Source organism: Protomyctophum parallelum (assembly GCF_964188405.1).
Source record: "Protomyctophum parallelum genome assembly, chromosome: 15".
NCBI classification, from domain to species: Eukaryota; Metazoa; Chordata; class Actinopteri; order Myctophiformes; family Myctophidae; genus Protomyctophum; species Protomyctophum parallelum.
Genome location: NC_139710.1, coordinates 24,932,234 through 24,951,559, shown reverse-complemented (window position 1 = coordinate 24,951,559; position 19,326 = coordinate 24,932,234). Strand labels below are relative to the sequence as shown.

The window sequence follows — 19,326 nt, the reverse complement described above, 5'->3', positions numbered from 1 at the left end:
AACGATGGGCTATAACCCATGGGTTTTTTTTTTTTTTTTTTTTTTAATCCTCAAAAATGATGAAAAACGGCGTGCTATAGTATGCCGTACGGTATGGGCTATAGCCCATTGTCAAAAATGATGAAAAACGAGGATAACAAAACAATTCAAAAATTCAAAAAACGATGGGCTATAACCCATGTTTTTTGAATTTTAGATTTTTTTTCAAATCCTCAAAAATGATGAAAAACGGCGTGCTATAGTATGCCGTACGGTATGGGCTATAGCCCATGGTCAAAAATGATGAAAAACGAGGATAATTCTTTTTTCAAAAATTCAAAAAATGATGGGCTATAACCCATGTTTTTTGAATTTTTGATTTTTTTTTTTAATCCTCAAAAATGATGAAAAACGGCGTGCTATAGTATGCCGTACGGTAGGGGCTATAGCCCATGTTAAAAAAATCAAAAAACGAGGTTAAATAAATAAATCAAAAATTAAAAAAACGATGGGCTATAACCCATGGTTTTTTAATTTTTTATTTTTTTTTCGAATCCTCAAAAATGATGAAAAACGGCGTGCTATAGTATGCCGTACGGTATGGGCTATAGCCCATTGTCAAAAATGATGAAAAACGAGGATAACAAAAATTTTCAAAAATTCAAAATAACGATGGGCTATAACCTATGTTTTTTGAATTTTAGATTTTTTTTCAAATCCTCAAAAATGATGAAAAACGGCGTGCTATAGTATGCCGTACGGTATGGGCTATAGCCATTCGTTCAAAAAACGATGGGCTATAACCCATGTTTTTTGAATTTTTGATTTTTTTTTTAAATCCTCAAAAATGATGAAAAACGGCGTGCTATAGTATGCCGTACGGTATGGGCTATAGCCCATTGTCAAAAATGATGAAAAACGAGGATAACAAAAAATTTCAAAAATTAAAAAAACGATGGGCTATAACCCATGTTTTTTTAATTTTTGATTTTTTTTTCGAATCCTCAAAAATGATGAAAAACGGCGTGCTATAGTATGCCGTACGGTAGGGGCTATAGCCCATGTTCAAAAATGATAAAAAACGAGGTTAAAACTTTTTTCAAAAATTAAAAAAACGATGGGCTATAACCCATGGGTTTTTTTTTTTTTTTTTTTTTTAATCCTCAAAAATGATGAAAAACGGCGTGCTATAGTATGCCGTACGGTATGGGCTATAGCCCATTGTCAAAAATGATGAAAAACGAGGATAACAAAAAAATTCAAAAATTCAAAAAACGATGGGCTATAACCCATGTTTTTTGAATTTTAGATTTTTTTTCAAATCCTCAAAAATGATGAAAAACGGCGTGCTATAGTATGCCGTACGGTATGGGCTATAGCCCATGGTCAAAAATGATGAAAAACGAGGATAATTCTTTTTTCAAAAATTCAAAAAACGATGGGCTATAACCCATGTTTTTTGAATTTTTGATTTTTTTTTTTAATCCTCAAAAATGATGAAAAACGGCGTGCTATAGTATGCCGTACGGTAGGGGCTATAGCCCATGTTAAAAAAATCTAAAAACGAGGTTAAATAAATAAATCAAAAATTAAAAAAACGATGGGCTATAACCCATGGTTTTTTTATTTTTTTATTTTTTTTCGAATCCTCAAAAATGATGAAAAACGGCGTGCTATAGTATGCCGTACGGTATGGGCTATAGCCCATTGTCAAAAATGATGAAAAACGAGGATAACAAAAAATTTCAAAAATTCAAAATAACGATGGGCTATAACCTATGTTTTTTGAATTTTAGATTTTTTTTCAAATCCTCAAAAATGATGAAAAACGGCGTGCTATAGTATGCCGTACGGTATGGGCTATAGCCCATGGTCAAAAATGATGAAAAACGAGGATAATTCTTTTTTCAAAAATTCAAAAAACGATGGGCTATAACCCATGTTTTTTTAATTTTTGATTTTTTTTTTTAATCCTCAAAAATGATGAAAAACGGCGTGCTATAGTATGCCGTACGGTAGGGGCTATAGCCCATGTTAAAAAAATCAAAAAACGAGGTTAAATAAATAAATCAAAAATTAAAAAAAACGATGGGCTATAACCCATGGTTTTTTAATTTTTTAATTTTTTTTCTAATCCTCAAAAATGATGAAAAACGGCGTGCTATAGTATGCCGTACGGTATGGGCTATAGCCGTTCGTTCAAAAAACGATGGGCTATAACCCATGTTTTTTGAATTAAAAAAAAAAAAAAAAAATCCTCAAAAATGATGAAAAACGGCGTGCTATAGTATGCCGTACGGTAGGGGCTATATCCCATGTTAAAAAATTCAAAAAACGAGGTTAAAAAAAAATTTTGTGTGTGTTGGAGCCTGTGTGGGAAAGTGATAAACAGTAACCTTTCCAAGGCTCACAATGCATTAAGCTGCATAAATTACGAACTTATGACCTAAACAAATAACATGCACCTTATTAGCAGTGGTGGAAAGTAACTATATAGTACATTTATACTTAACTATTCTACTTTTGAGGTATTTGTACTTAAGTATTTCCAATTTACTTTTACTTCTACTCCACTACGTCTCAGAGGCAAATATTGTACTTTTATTCCACTACATTTAATAAGCAGTGGCAGTACCACTGCTTATTAGCAAACTCTGCAGTTTTTAACATCTTCCATCAATCAAATTCGCTCAATGTGTGTATATAGGCTGATACTGGCTAACCCTGAATGTCTGAGAATTTCAATCAACTTTAGTTTTTTATGCTGTACCTACAGGTTTTTACACTTAATTTGCATTGTCACAATACAGTTGAGTTTAATTAAGTTGAGTTGAATCAGTAAGTTTCAATAATATAATTATTATGTTAATTACATTAGGCTATATTCATCACATCCTTCGTGTGCAATCTATGTAAATCAGAACAGCATTAAATTTGGTTTACCTGGTAGATACGGATCCATCTAGTGAGAATCAGTGATTAAGATATGATGTTTCTCCAGATACACCTGCCTGCATGGTCTAAACCCAACCTTGAAGTGCAATATTTACTCTCTCATGAGCTTTTCACGTGATCTTCAAAGTATGCATGACGCATTGACGCTTCACAATCTCCTAATAAATAGTTACTTTGGAACAATTGAAACAATGAAAAGCAATCTGCGTACTGGTTCTCAAGCATCTACTGATGTTAGAGAGTTACAACTGTAGCGATACGTGGAGGGAGGACAATGAACTCTCTGCACAAGAAGCAGTAAGCCCTAGAAGTGTTGGCTATAGTGTGTGTATCAAATGAAAGTATAGGCATACCTAAATCCTTTGTGAGGTAAATGGTGCATTTGCAGTATATTGTAGTGCCTTATAGGCTGCGCTTGTAGATACACACAGACACACACAATGGCTCATCGGGAGCCATTAGAGGTAGTGATGGGATACACATCGGTATCGGCTGATTTTAGTTGTTTTTAAATTAATCGGCATCGGTTCGATTAATCAATCAGACTGATTAATTAACCGGCCCAATTAATAGGTCTGTCTTTACAGATAAACAAGCCCAAAGTAACTGTTTGAACAGATCTACAAGCTTACAAGCTCACCATATTAAATATGTATTATGTAGGCCTATGAGTATATATGCATATGTAGATATACATATAGATATGTGTATGTATTAGATTGTTTTATGCTGTAGCACTTTGAGGTTTGTTTCAAATGTAAAGTGCAATATAAATAACATTTTGTATTATTATTGTCTCCACCAGGCCGAAGGCATGTGGGGAGAGTATGTTTTGCACTCCGTCCGTCCGCGTGTCCGTCCGTCCGTCCGTCCGTGTGTCCGTGTGTCCGTGTGTCCGTGAACAGCTAATCTCGGCCACCGTTAACCCGGTCGATGCCATATTTTGCACACACACTCCCTGGATGCCAACCATGAACCTCTGCCCCAAACTTTCCAGAACGGCCTGTTATAGCGCCACCAGGAGGCCGCTTTGTGCAAAACAAGTTTTTGCACAGTACACCTACAGATTTTGTCCAAACATCACGCAAATTGGTACACAGTCTCTCTAGAGCCATTCAACCAAACGGGTCTTTCAGATTTATCAGACTCCATCCTGATTGGTTAAGATTGGCTTCCAAAGTTCACAGGAGTGCTCAGTTTCAAACAAAATGCTGCAAATCATGAACACATCGCGTGATTTCCCTGAAATTGTGCACCCACATTCCCACTAGGCCGAGGACGAAATGCCACATGAACAATTTCAACTCAGCCTCAAGGTGGCGCTATAACTGGCCGAAAAGTGTTTTTACCTCTAACTGCACAGATCTGTGGATAACCTGGTGGAGACCTGTGCCCGGAAGGGCACTTTTTCTAGTTATTATTATTATTATTAATTATTTATAGACAAGAAGTTGAAGATACATTTTTGTCTGATAATGTTGTACCGTGCATGTTAACATGTAGGCCTATAGCCTACTGTTTACATTTACTTATAAGACCATTTCCTACTAAATGTTTTAACCTTTTGGTCAAAATAACCAATTTTACATCGAGGTGATGTCTCTACAGTGCCCAGTCTGCTCACCTAGAGTGGCAGAGACAGAGTTAGATGGGGTAATAACTTCGGTGTGTCAGCGTAGATGGCGATACCGTTACTGTGTCGCCGGCTAGGCTGCTACACCGGAATTGTTACCCTATAGAATTACGCCACCCCATAATATAACCTCGGAAGTGGGTGTTTAAGGACTGGAGTCTCACCACCACAGTCGTCATACTGGTCAACATCATCGACATACTTGGGTGAGCCTGGCAGCTGGGATGAGATGAGGCTGACAAGCGTAGAACCGCTGGGATCCTTACAAATCTGAGGACGAAATTCAGCCACCATTCACAACGCACGGCGCAGCCCAGGTCAACATTCTGTATTTATAGAGGAGGCGAGGGCGATTATTAGAGGCCAGCGTCGCCAAAATGATGGAAGAAATAGACAGATTCCAAGTCCCAAGCGCCGTTCAGGAGGCGGAGGAGAATGAGATGCAGGCTGATCAGTCGGAGATGCAGCCGCTCGTATGTATTATTGTTTCATATTTAATTTTAGAGATGATGAATCAGTGCTGGGCCTTTATAGTTATGAAAACGACCCTGTTGTTGCACCCCCAAAAACACGATACAAATATAATTGTGATTGTTTGAACGAGGCCTAAAGCTATTTGATGATTCTACACTGGCCATGCGTCTATAGATAGGCTAATACATCTTATTATTATTATGATTATTAAACCCCAGCGAGACACACCATAAACCAGAACAAATGTGCCTTTTCATAATAATAATCATTATTAAAGGTATGAACGTAAGGTAGCTGGCTATAGGCTGTTTGATTTGTATTTTTTGTGGGATGGTTGGAATCTGCGTAGTGAAGCCCAGCATCATCCGTCATGTCTAGGTGAAAACAAGCGAGCGTCCTCCTCCTCCTCATGTGATGTCTCACTAGCGGAAGCTGCATCCCCGCATATTATTATAGTCCAGGGCCGCTCAAACTTTTTCGTGTCAAGGACCCCCAAATTGAGATGTATTTGGCCGTGGACCCTCATCTGCTCTGTTTGGATAGCCATATTATAAAATAGGGCTTTGTGGTTAAAATGAATGATTGAGACTGATATTAACTAATTTCGCTCAAAGACCCCTGGCCCTGGGCGTCCCCGGGGCCCGGACCCCACTTTGAGAACCACTGCCATATAGTCTCAATGCTATCAGTGAGTTGAGTCCTCAAGATTTTTCATGTCAAAGACATGTAATGTTTTATAATTGACAAAATGGATTAGTCTGTTAACCACTTAATTAGCCGATCTGCAAGCAATTATTTGTGACGCATTGTGATTATTTAAATCATCGTTCAATGAATCATAATAGAGGCAAAGGCTTTAAATAATTGTCACATCGCCCGCAGGGTCATCCTTGCCTTAGTTCTGCAGGCTCCCCATTGGCTGAAGTGAAGACCTTAGTGGATGGAGATGTGGATGGAGTGTATACAGGGTATAAACATTTCTAAAGTGACAATGACTTTTATGACCCTTTTAATACCAAATTGGCCAAATTGTCAAATATTATGTAAGGCAAAACAAGAGCCGAGCTTGCAGTGTGATATTATATTATCTCTGGATCGGAGTCAAACTAAACACACCAGGGCACCAGGGTCATCATGATAAGGACTACCAACAGCTGGGTTTATGTGCTACAGAGCAAAGTTTTGTGCAGATTTCGTAGCCTATAACTATATAGTCGTTTTGGGATTGTTTGACTATAATAAAGCCCATTATCTGTTCAGATTTCCCATCACTTCATAATACTTCATACAATAGCCTGTCCGTACAAGGCCTGACTCCAGGCCGGTCTTGCACTTTACGTTTCCTTGTGTATCTATATCTACCATGTGGATTACATTATGTGAACCTGATGCATTGATACTAGTAGTAGGGATGTGCATGACTGACCAAAATCCATATTTATTCTACTACTATTAATAATTATTTCAATTATTCGACCATGCCCACGCTTCTTTACACATGTAGACCTGTAATGTGACAATAACATTAATACTACCTCTCTGTCTGTCTGTCCGTCCGTCCGTCCATGCGTGCACGTTTCCAGGACCCAGCTTCGTCCACAGCCTCAGAGGCAGAGTCGGACCCCCGGGAGGGAGAGCCCGTCACGATGAACTATAAGCCCTCGCCCCTGCAGATGAAGATAGGTACGTGAGAATGATCGCTGTTTATGAATGCACTGTGGCCTCCTGCAGCAGTGGTTATCAAATGTTTTTAAATGAACCCCAGTACTTAGTTTAGACAGTTTTTGGTTTAGACTAGTCATTAGTCCTACATCAACAACTCAAACCCTCACCCTAAACCTAACCTCCCACGGGGCAGCACACCTAAACCTAACCAATGACTCTAAACTATAAGTATGCACCTCCAAAATATACGTCCTCACTTTTATTCTGCATTTCCACAGAGACGCACAGGGCTTAAAGTTCTCTGTCCTGGTGGCGGATTTCCGTCTTGAAGACTTCATATGGGCCATTTATGAGATCAGTGCGGATCTGCAAAACATTTTAATAAGGGGGGTGTATGTAGCCATTGGCCACAGTGTGAATGACATTAAGTCATCAAAACGCAGCATATACAGTACTTGCTACTAGTCAAGAGATCTCTCCAAAGTCCAAACTACCAAGCTTCCATTCGCACTCAAATAATATTTACATCGATCAGCTGCTCAGAATGCACCACGCGCTACTGAATGTAACCCGATACGGCGACACCGAAGTGTTGGCGTGCCGGTGTTGTGCGCACTGCTGCGCAGACAGTAAATAGCAGATCTGCAAGCTCACAGCGTGTCACGAATGCTACGCGCTGTGAGCTTGTATGCTACATACTGCACGCAACACCAGTGCGCAACTATAAGTCTGTTGTGCTCGATTCGATTTCGCCCTGCTATTCTGACTTAAAAGTAGCATTTCATTTACCACTGAAGTTATGGAAGTTTCTCCATATGGATCATGGCAGCGTCCAAAAGATGAAATTACAGGAATATTGGAAGTCACTGGAGTTCTAAATCGAAAGTTGATTACACCACGCAACAGGTACATACTGTAGGATGGAATGGAATTATTTTGTTGACATGGAAGGCAGCCGTAATTGACAATAAATGTGCTTATGTTCGGTTCTCTTGCATTAAATTAGACAGCGCTGCGGAACACGCTGCTGTGTTTGTCAATTAGAGATTTGAGAGGATTTATTTGTCTCTCAGAAAAGTTACCCATACAGGCGTGCCAATGGAAACACTTTGGGGTGGTGTTTCTGTTTCATCTAATCTTTTCTGGACTGTGCTGTCAAAGGCACTGTCGCGTCCGACCCTCCTTTAAGTTTCACTAAACACCTCCATGATTATCGCATGATTGGACCGCCACACGCAATTCACCTCCCGCATTTTCAAGGCAGTCGAGCGATAATCATTGAGGCATTGGTAGTGAAAGAACAGGCGTCGGTCGTCAGGGCAGAGCACCTGGCAGTGCTACCGGGTTCTTCAACAACAAGCGAGGATGCACCTGAACCCATCGTATGTGCAAACTGCAATCATAAGGTGGTCAGAACTTAAGGGAAACGTGATTTTACATGATTTTATGGTCTGAAAATCATTTTCTGTCTTGTTTTAATTATTTGCTTTAACCCCTGGATGCAACAGCAATGGAAAACACTGTAGCGTGCATGCCATCTGGCTAGGTGATGGTGTGACGGTGTGACAGATAGACCATTCACACATGCGTATAGAATCTGGAGCCAGTTGCACCACCTCACACTAAAACCTAGCCTAGTTATAGCTTAAGTAATGCAAGTCTTGACTTAAAGGTCAGGTTGTGGCCTCCTGGTGGCGCTATAACAGGCCGTTCTGGAAAGTTTGGGGCAGAGGTTCATCGTTGGCATCCAGGGAGTGTGTGTGCAAAATGTGGCATCGACCGGTTGTGTGTGTGTGTGTGTGTGTGTGTGCGAGTGCATGACGCGACTTGGCTTGTTGTAGCGCCACCATCAGGCTGTTGAAAACTGTCAAGTGGCATTTCTTCCTCAGCCTAGTGGGAATATGCGTGCACAGTTTCATCGCAATCGGACGCTGCGTTGAGGAGTTGTGGCGATTTGTACAAAGCGGGCTACTCCTGAAAAGTGTAGGAGCCAATCGTGGCCAATCAGGATGGAATATGAGAAATAAAAAAAAACTGTCTTGATCACATGACTATGGAGATCATGTGTACCGATTTGCGTGAAATTTGGATAAAATCTGAAGGAGTAATAATAGAAAATGTGTTTTACATATGTCGGCCTCCTGGTGGCGCTATAAAGAGCAGATGTGAAAAATTCCAGGCAAAGGTTTTTCCTTGGCCTCTAGGGAGTTGGCATACAAAGTTATCCACAGATCCGTGCAGTTAGAGGTAAAAACACTTTTTGGCCAGTTATAGCGCCACCTTGAGGCTGAGTTGAAATTGTTCATGTGGCATTTCGTCCTCGGCCTAGTGGGAATGTGGGTGCACATTTGCACGGAAATCACGCGATGTGTTCATGATTTGCAGCATTTTGTTTGAAACTGAGCACTCCTGTGAACTTTGGAAGCCAATGTTAACCAATCAGGATGGAGTGTGAGAAATCTGAAAGACCGGTTTCGTTGAATGGCTCTAGAGAGACTGTGTACCAATTTGCGTGATGTTTGGACAAAATCTGTAGGTGTACTGTGCAAAAACTTGTTTTGCACAAAGCGGCCTCCTGGTGGCGCTATAACAGGCCGTTCTGGAAAGTTTGGCAGAGGTTCATCGTTGGCATCCAGGGAGTGTGTGTGCAAAATTTGGCATCGACCGGGTTAACGGTGGCCGAGATTAGCTGCTCACGGACACACGGACGGACGGACACACACACGGACGGACGGACGGACACACGGACGGACGGAGTGCAAAACATACTCTCCCCACATGCCTTCGGCCTTAGTGTGAGGTGGTGCAACTGGCTCCATCTACTTCCTATCACAGCTGTTTGTTTATACCGATGCAGTCTCTTAAAACAGATTCAGAGCTTCCCAGATTAAAGGTGGTTGCACACTGGACGCGTTTTTCGGAAAACATATGGAGAAACGCAGCAAAAAATCCGATAAACGCTCACACGTCACACGTTTTGCGGTTTCCCCCATATTGTATGTTTACATGGAGGAGCGTTTAAGAGATTTCCGCTCTGGAAGGGGGTTTCACTTTTTTGTGTATTCAACCCCCGATAATGCCGTTGCCGCCTAAACGGACGGCACATTTGCTATTTAATTATGCCGTTTATAGAGACTGTAGAGCGGGGGTATTCAATTAGATTAGGCCGGGGGCCACAACTGTAGAATTATTGTGTGTGGGGGGCCGCACAGTGTGCGCGTGAAGCGCGGAAATTTGTGGGTTCTCAAAATGCTTTTTGTGCTCAAACACGAAGATTTATGTATATTTCCGCACAGTAATGAGCAGGATAATATGTCTATACAGGTATATGCCACCTTAGAATAGATGTAGGCCTAGACCTATTTGACAGTGCATAAACAGCATTGCTTTGACATTAACGACTGGACGGACACACACACACACACACACACACACACACACACACACACACACACACACACACACACACAAACACACACACACACACACACACACACACACACACTCACTCTGCTGTGGGCAGTTCAGAAACCCGTCCACGACCACCAGTGACATCATCGTTAGGCAGATTGTTTTTTAAACAAGATTTATTTACGTGAGAATAGTTTATCAGACTATAAAGATTAGATTACATAGAGCAGTGATTCCCAAAGTGGGGTCCGGGGACCCCCAGGGTCCTGGAGGCAGTTCCAGGGGGTCCCCAGGGAAATGATGGTTTGGAACCAAATGGACCCTTATGGGTCTGTAACTCTGAGAGTGTACAAATGGAACCAAATGGACCCTAACAGGGTTTATTATTGTGAGAATGATGGCTTCCATTTTCGCATTGCAACTTTTCAGGACTAGAAAGCCTGCAGTTTCTATTAGCTTGGATTCTCCATTGATGTCACTGTTGGGTGGGTTTCTGAACTGCCCACAGCCCTCCTATGTGACACAGACCGAGTAGAAAAAAAGTGTCATTTTATCATGATTATAAGTGAGGACCTATTATATGAAGATAGGTTGAAAAGTGGTCCTTTAATGATTACCGTCATTATGGTAATCAAACAATTAATATCGCACACACCATACCTGTAACTTTTATTATCCCTCTTATTATTCTCAAAAAAAAAAAAAAAAAAAAAGGTTTTTCTTTTTTTTCCCAAAATTCTTCCAGGGGCCACAAGGGGCCGCCAATTGAATATCCCTGCTGTAGAGGAATACTGGACTACTTGCCCCGGTGCTTGCCCGTTTTTCCTCCCGGAATTTTCCCCAGTGAGGGGGATAACTTTGTAATATGATATTGGCTGTTTGTATTCTTTTTGGAAAAATATAAAAAGATACTCCTGTGGAAAGGCTATATTATTTGACTTATATTGAACCTATAAACAATTTAGTATTATTTAGTATATGTAAGGTTTTGCCTCCTCAAATGGTACCTCGTCAGATAATCCCCACATATCCTACAACAACTTCTGTGAACAGACTTCACTGTAGTAGCTTTTCATAAATTATATTTGTACTTCTGTCATGAAAGTTTATAGTTAGAGAAATTCAAAGTCCAGCCGTCTGCTGTCCAGCCTCTCCCACCCCTCACTAGGGAAAATTCTGGGAGGAAAACAGAAACGGGGCGAGTAGTTCTGTTACCCTGTAGAGACTGTCCTAGAATTTAGTATTACTATTGTGCCTTTATATTTTCATGAATATTTTCTCTTAAAACACTTTAAACCTGACATCCTTATGTATTTCGTATCGCACACCACACATTGTGATCTTGCCATTTTCACTCTTCATCATACGGTGGTATAGGACGTTGGTGGTTAATTTCAAGATAACCTGACTCCTACAAGTACATGCATACACATAATCAGAACGATGCTGCTGTTAAAATGTATATTGAATGTTCTGGTAATGTTTTGGCAGCAGTCTTTGGACCTCTATGTCCGGCATTGTTTGGGTCCATAGCTATAAGCCTGTCAGTCACAACGTTTTTGAGATAATGTCAATTATTTTGCATAATTGTCATAATCGTTTCCATGTTGAAAATGCTTCATACATTTTCAAATGTTCAATGACAGAAACAAAATATAATCGTTAATCACACTTATTTGAGCGAATATTAATCGTCAGGTAAAATGTCATAATCGTGACAGCCCTGGAGGATTTGAACGTATCATGTCAGACAAGATCAGGATGTCGTCCTCCAAGAACCATGTTCAGCACCATGGACAGCGACAGACATACTGTAGCAGGAGGTTGATGTTTTGTTCCTTTACAGTGGCACCTTTTCTAATTCAAACCCTTTATTAACCACATGAACCCTACCGAAACATTCGGCAAAAAATATCAGATCTACAAAGCTCACAAGTCTCGTGAGCTTGTTATCCGGCTATTTTTGACAAAGTGATTTGGCGTAGAGCAGTGGTTCCCAAAGCAGCATGCAGGGGTCCTTGATTGAGTTCCAGGGGGTCCCCAGCTAAATGATAGTTTGGAACCAAATGGACCCTTATGGGTCTGTAACTCAGAGAGAGTGTACAAATGGAACCAAATGGACCCTTATGAGTCTGTGTATATATAATAATAATAAAATATAATGTATCTTTTTAAAGCAAACCTTTTTAAAGGGAAACTTCACCCTTTTTGCAAAACAATATATGTTAATGACGTTTAGAAGATTTGAACACTTGAACACTTTCCTGGGGGTCTTTATGTGTGAAAATATGTGGTTTTAGATATTTTAGATTTTAGCAGTGAGCCCAGTGTCTCTGATGTCAAAGACACTGGGCTCACTTACTTCCTATCCACAAGGAGGAGCAGTGCACCAAAGCATTATGGGAATTGTAGTCCAGGAAGGAAATGAGCTCAGTGTCAACATTTTAAATATCTAAAACCACATATTACACACATAGGAGAAGTGTTCTAATCCTTTAACTAAAATATTTGCTTCTGTGGGTTCCTGGAACAAAATATTTTGAGATGGGTGTCCGTGGCCAAATACGTCCTTAACGTGAAATAGGTTGAGAACCACTGATATAACAGTGCGCGCACGCACACACACACACACACACACACACACACTGAAATATTGCCTCTGTAAGTCTCTGTCGATGAGAGAGTCAGCTTCTCAATTATTTGATTATTTCAAAGCTGGCTTTTTGTTCCCCCCATGGTTTTCTACCCAGAGACACACAGTGGATTGATGCTCCCTTATTGTCAAATCAGATTAAACATAATTCCATTTGCCAGATGAGCCCACTTCCTTACGATATCATGTACACTACTTCCTCTCATGGAAAAGACTAAATGTCACTGTCCTGGTTAGCAGTTTTGAAAAGTAACTTATACTGTACAAATACTGTTACTGTAGTACTGCAAGTTTAGGTACAATTTCAAGGTTGTTTTAGTATTTTATATTGTTCTATGCATTTATGCTATATCTCAGAGGCAAATATGGCAAATATGTACCTTTTTACTCTACTACAATTGTTTGGTTATTTAGTTACTTTGTAGATTTAAATGATTACAAAATTAACATTAACCAATCCCTATTTTTTACTTTGGCTATTCGAAAATAGCCATCTTGTAGATCTGCTATTTCTGAACACATTTTGGAAGAATTCTGTACAATGAGTACATTTCGTTTTGGTACTGATGCTAGTAATGTAGTATACCTTTGTAACATTTTGATCTTTCCCCTTGTGGTTGTATTTCCACTTTAGTAGAAAAGCCACCAACAAAGTTAGCCTAATCTTCAGTATCATTTGCATTCATCTCTCCAGTACAGTGCAGATATTGGGCTCCATTTGTGTCACCGCTAAACCCCTTATCCCTAAACTTCTTTGCCTTTTTTTTTTACTATTTTGCATAACATTTTTGAATAGTTAAAATGGCCAGTCTACAAGCTGAACAAGTTGAACTATTCAAAAATGTTTTTCAAAATAGTAAAAAAAAGGCAAAGTAGTTTAGGGATAAGGAGTTTAGCTTAGCGGTGACGAAGGTCTGTCAGGTCCAAAACTATTTTCAGGATTCAAATTAAAAAACATAGTAACTGGTCGGAATAACGTGTTTCTTCCACGCGCTACGTCTGGCCGGGGAAACGCTCCCCTGTCATGTGAAAAGAAGCTTGGACTCCTCATGCGTAGAAGGAAGCATGAGGTCAGTCCGCTGTGCCCCCTCACCCCAGGATGGCAGTGGAAGTGTAGCACCATTAGATAATTGAACACTGGGTGAAAAAAAGGGTTGCAAAATCGTATATATAACAATTTATTGCGCAAATTCGAAGAAATCCCCGTAATTGTCCTAAAAACAAACTACTACTATTGAAATAACTACTGTCTTCTGTGACTGTGTTGGACATTGTTCACTCTTCATCCAGTGTTAACTTTGACGACTAAAACTCTAAAACTAAATTAGTAGAGTAGAGTCAGTAGAGGTAATTGCGGATCTAATCATGTGATAATCGACTAAAATGTAATATATATTCAACTAAAACTAGACCGAAACTAAAATATTTCAGATGACTAAATTATGACTAAAACTAAAAGGATTTTAATTTTAGTTTTCAAAATGACTATGACTAAAACTAAATCAATTGCTACATTCTAAATAGCTAAACATGCTCCCTGCGTGTGTGTGTGTGTGTGTGTGTGTGTGTGTGTGTGTGTGTGTGTGTGTGTGTGTGTGTGTGTGTGTGTGCACACGCGTGTGTGTGTGTGTGTGTGTGTGCACGTGTGTGTGTGCACACGTGTGTGCAGAGAAACAGAGAGAGATGGCCAGAAAAGGCTCATTGAAGAACACCAACGCGGTGGGCAGTCCTGTGAACCAACAACCCAAGAAAAACAACGTCATGGCCAGAACACGGTAACTACATGCTGCCCTCAAACATCTCCATGTCAAGGACACCCCCCCCCCCCACACACACACACACACACACACACACACATTGATGAGCCTTTTGCCACACGCCCTCATTTCAAACGATTTTGAGCCAGGACGAAGATTTTTCAGAAAACAAAAAGAAAATGCTTTAATACAAGCTTGTGAGCTTGTAGATAGGCTATTTTGGCTATTTGTAGATAGCCGAAATAATAGCTAAGGGGTCATATTAATGAGCTATAGATTAGCTATCTACCAGACACATTATTGTGGCCGCAATATGTTAACACCTGGCGCTAAGGGCCCTGAATTAGTCATGGGTGTTTTGGGCGTTACAATAATAAATAAAAAAGCAGGTGTGTTTTTTATTTAAAAAATAAAAAAACGTTAAAAAATAGCAGATCTTTTAAGATATTTTTGGGGGCTTTTTTGCCTTTATTGATAGATATACAGTAGCTTGACAGGAAACAGGGAGAGAGATGGGGGAGAAGACACACAGCAAAGTTCGTCAGGATCAGGACTCGAACCCGCGACACACTGTCATGCTGGATTCCCAGCCAAGGTGCCTACTACATTTAGTTTGACTCGGTTACACAATTAAATATTGTGAAAATAGCGAGGCATTGTGAGCTTGTAGCTTTCTAAATATTTGCCTCGGTCCTGTAGTATTTGACAACTGTATGTATGTTGTGTTCTCGCTCTCGCTCTGTTGTATGTTATGTATGCGCTCTCTCTCTCTCTCTCTCTCTCTCTCTCTCTCTCTCTCTCTCTCTCTCTCTCTCTCTCTCTCTCTCCACCAGCCTTGTCGTGCCCAACAAAGGCTATTCCTCCTTAGACCAGAGTCCAGATGAGAAGCCCCTAGTGGCCCTAGACACAGACAGGTAAACACGCACACACACACGCACACACACACATTACACACACGCACACGCACACGCGCACGCGCACACACACACACACACACACACACACACACACACACACACACACACACACACACACACACACACACACACACACACACAATATACTGTGATATTGTGTCTGTTATGTTATATGAAGGGGTCACGGTGGCACAGTCGGTAGTGCTGTCGCCACAGCTTGGACTCCTCATGCATAGAAGGAAGCATGAGGTCAGTCCGCTGCCTCCCCAGGTTGGCAGAGGAAGTGTAGCGCCCAGGATTACATTAGATAATTGACACTGGGTGAGAATGGGTTACAAAATCGTGTGATAAAAAAAGGTTATATGAAGGGCTGATTTGCTCTTTCCATTTATCACCAAATAGTTCCATCCATACATGCATACATTCATTCAAGTGAAGTGGCATTGTGTGTGTGTGTGTGTGTGTGTGTGTGTGTGTGTGTGTGTGTGTGTGTGTGTGTGTGTGTGTGTGTGTGTGTGTGTGTCTTCCAGTGATGACGACTTTGACATGACTTCGTCCAGATACTCGTCGTCAGGATACTCCTCAGCCGAGGTGAGATGTGTGAGGGAACAGGTACAGTAGCTGTGCATTCTGGGTAAACGGCACTCGAAGGAGCACGTCACGCCCATTTTTGACCTCATCTTCCACATGAAACAGGTCCTCCCCTAATGCTCATTATCAGATGCTGCCGATGCGATGCAAGAGTGCGGTCTAGCCAACACCAACTCGGGACTACTGGATCTCCGCCCTCCACACTCTGAGGGTTTTGAGCTCTACAGTGTTGTTAGCTAAGTTGTCGCGCTGCAGTACATCTACGTAGGTGGTGTGCCTCTAGCCTTTTCTGGCTTTTCCCTGGGTTGGCTCCCATAGTGTCAGTTTGCTTGCCACTAGTTCCGGGTGCCTGATGCAGTGTGCTGCCAGCCTCATCCTTCTCTAAAATAATAAGATACAACCATTTGTGTAATGTCTACTCACTCTGTGTCTCATTGCCATCAACCTTACTTACTTACCTTACTTACTTCTCCAAACCTCTCGCCAAAAATAGGTGATTTACAAGCTCACAACGACTCGCAGTGCGGGGCGTTGTGTGCTTGTAGATCGGCTATTTTCTGGCTAATGTTCTCCACAGAACGTACTGATTAGATATAATACTTTATTGGCGGTGTAAAGTTGCCCGAACGGCCAAGGCTCCAAGAACAGTCAGAAATTGTAGTTAAGGGCTTTTAAGTCCAGACAATAGTTCAGTGCAATAATTCTCAATAGCACACTGTATTAACAAAAATAAAGAAAGGACAAAAAGATGAATAAATACTTGGGCAACACTCCTTAACAAAACCCAAACAGGATGAGAGCTCTCTTCAGGCTGTACGTTGATCCCACAAGGCCCTGTAGCTCTCCCTCAGGGATGTTATGTGTCAAAGCCCACATCCAACTAACTAGCCTGTCCCTGCAGCCTCCCTTAAATAGGAGTGGATCCTACCACAGGACACAGAATCAATTAGCAACATTTCTTCTCAATAAATACTTTAAAATAAATACTGCCATAAATAACACCTTGAATAAAAGTAACCTAAACATTCTCAATAATGCGTTACAATTAAACAAGTATAAATCAGCCTGTAAACTCAATGACAAAGCATAAGAAACAACCCCTCTCCTGCATAGCACTTGGCCCCTTCCTACTCAAGGGAAATGCCACCATCAGTGCAGGAGAGACAATTGGCAATCAGTGATCATTTAAATTCCAACACACAATTTTAAAATAGTCCTTGCATGTTATAGAAAGCAATGTGTCTTTGTATATAGGGCACGGGTTGCCCCGCGACAGGCAGTTTAAGAAAATATTACATAATTTTTTTTTTTAACGCCAAATGGACTTTGACACAAAAAAGCCTTGCTTGTTTCCATTGTGTTCCCCCCTGTAGTAACTCTGAGGAACCCTAGGGGCCCCGCACCCCCTGTTGAAGGACATGCTCTATATAGCAATGATTTTGAAAAATGATGGAATATAGAGATTTAACTTTTTAACGAAACCCAAAACCTACCATTTTTGGGTTTATGATGGGAGCGGGAGCGGATGATAAGTTACATCATGTTGTAGTCATCAGGCCGGAAACCACACACCGTAATCAGAATTACCGAAAAATAATTCCCAGCGATCAAGGGCATCATAATTTTAGGGCCTAACCAATAAAAGCCTTGAGGTCGCATATGAATCCGACTAGTTTCTTCAAGTACTTCATGGAATAGTTTGTTTGGTATATCCATATTTTATTCCAACTCGTAGCGACTGGCGAGACTAAAAACAAACAACAACAAACAAACAAAGCGATGCAGGGGTTTTTATTTGTATTTATTTTCATCATCCGGTCTAGATCACACAGGCGATTTAGGAACACAGACCAGGCTTTCCTCCGAGGTGGAAAGTCTGGTGACGCGAGGTTACCCAAAACCAAACCAAATAACGCAATAGCGTGTTGCCGCCTTGCCCGCGACAATATACATTACAGTGTTGAGTATTTCAATATAATTCAATTATCACCCAGACATATTATTATCATGCATAATCACGTCAGTGCTGGAATCTAAATTTGACTATCGAAAACACCGACTAATAACTAGATTACCATTATCTCATTATGCTGCTTTAATTAATTATGTATTCATGTGGGTTACCACTGCTTAATTAGCTAATTATGTCTGATTGGTTTCTCAGTTGCCTAGCACACTGGTTCTCAATGTAGGGACCATGGGTGCTTGAAGGGGTTCCACAGGGTCCCCCAGTGTGTCATAGGATGACATTTGCAAACATCTTTGAAAATAAATTCCATACATAAAAAAAAATATGGCCCCCCTCACACATTATGAGGACAGAAGCAGAGACGTGTGTCTTCAGGCACACATAAGGAGCGGTGTTAGTTTAAAATGAACATCAAATATCTTAATATTAAATCACAGAATTTTAAAAACAACAAAAACTGTCTGGGGTGCACACAAAAGCCAGAGTAGACATTAAACCAATCTGGGCGGGAACCCCTTTTGGTTATACTTTAGCTAAAATAGCAGATCTACAAGATCATAGCGTGGCACCAAGTGCCGCGCTATGAGCTTGTAGATCTGCTTTTTTATCGTGAAAATGTGGTGTAAATCTTTAAATATATATTCTTTCAGAACGAACATTTTTAACACTTAAATGAGTTAAAATGACCCTAGAAATGCTTTAAAAAAAGTGAAATAGCCCTTTAACTTGTCCATCTGTCCCTCCGTCGGTCTCTGCAGCAAATCAACCAGGACCTGAACATCCAGCTGTTGAAGGACGGCTACCGATTGGATGAGATCCCCGACGACGAAGACCTCGACCTCATCCCACCCAAGTCCGTCAACCCTACCTGCATGTGTTGCCAGGCAACCGCCTCCACTACCTGTCAAATACAGTAACCCCGCCCCCAGCCCCTCAACACACAATTTAACCCCTCCTCCCTCCAATCCTCATCTGCTGTTATCCAACAGCAGCGACAAAGAAGCATTGTTAGAATATTATTATTATTATTATTATTATTATTATTATTATTATTATTATTATTATTATTATTATTATTATTATTATTATTATTACAACAAATTAACGCATTTACTTACATACTACTTTGATGGCGATAATAAATAATGATGGCAAGGAAGATTAAAGGTGTGGTAAGTGATTATTTCTTTGGTTAAAGTAAGTGTTATATGATCTCTATATTCGGTAATCATTGCTATAGTGTTTGTTCAGTAACAACGCTCTCTCCGGCTCTTGAGTAAACAGAAAATGTACGACATATATACTGACTTTATACGATCAGG

General features: G+C 40.6%; 1 protein-coding gene across 2 annotated transcripts; it reads left to right on the top strand.

Moving 5' to 3' along the window:
• Positions 1-4,813: 4,813 nt before the first annotated feature.
• Positions 4,814-18,921, top strand: fam219ab (family with sequence similarity 219 member Ab; the record flags this gene model as incomplete). Of its 2 annotated transcripts, none has more annotated exons than XM_083783625.1 (6): positions 4,814-4,971; positions 6,625-6,724; positions 14,440-14,545; positions 15,361-15,441; positions 15,975-16,035; positions 18,766-18,921. In XM_083783625.1, the coding sequence occupies exons 1-6, from the start codon at positions 4,945-4,947 to the stop codon at positions 18,919-18,921; spliced, it is 531 nt and encodes a 176-aa protein (XP_083639751.1). In that variant the 5' UTR covers positions 4,814-4,944. The 2 variants fall into 2 exon arrangements, with proteins under 2 accessions (XP_083639751.1, XP_083639750.1); XM_083783624.1 differs by having other exon boundaries at positions 4,814-5,040; positions 18,763-18,921.
• Between the last annotated feature and the right edge of the window lie 405 nt (positions 18,922-19,326).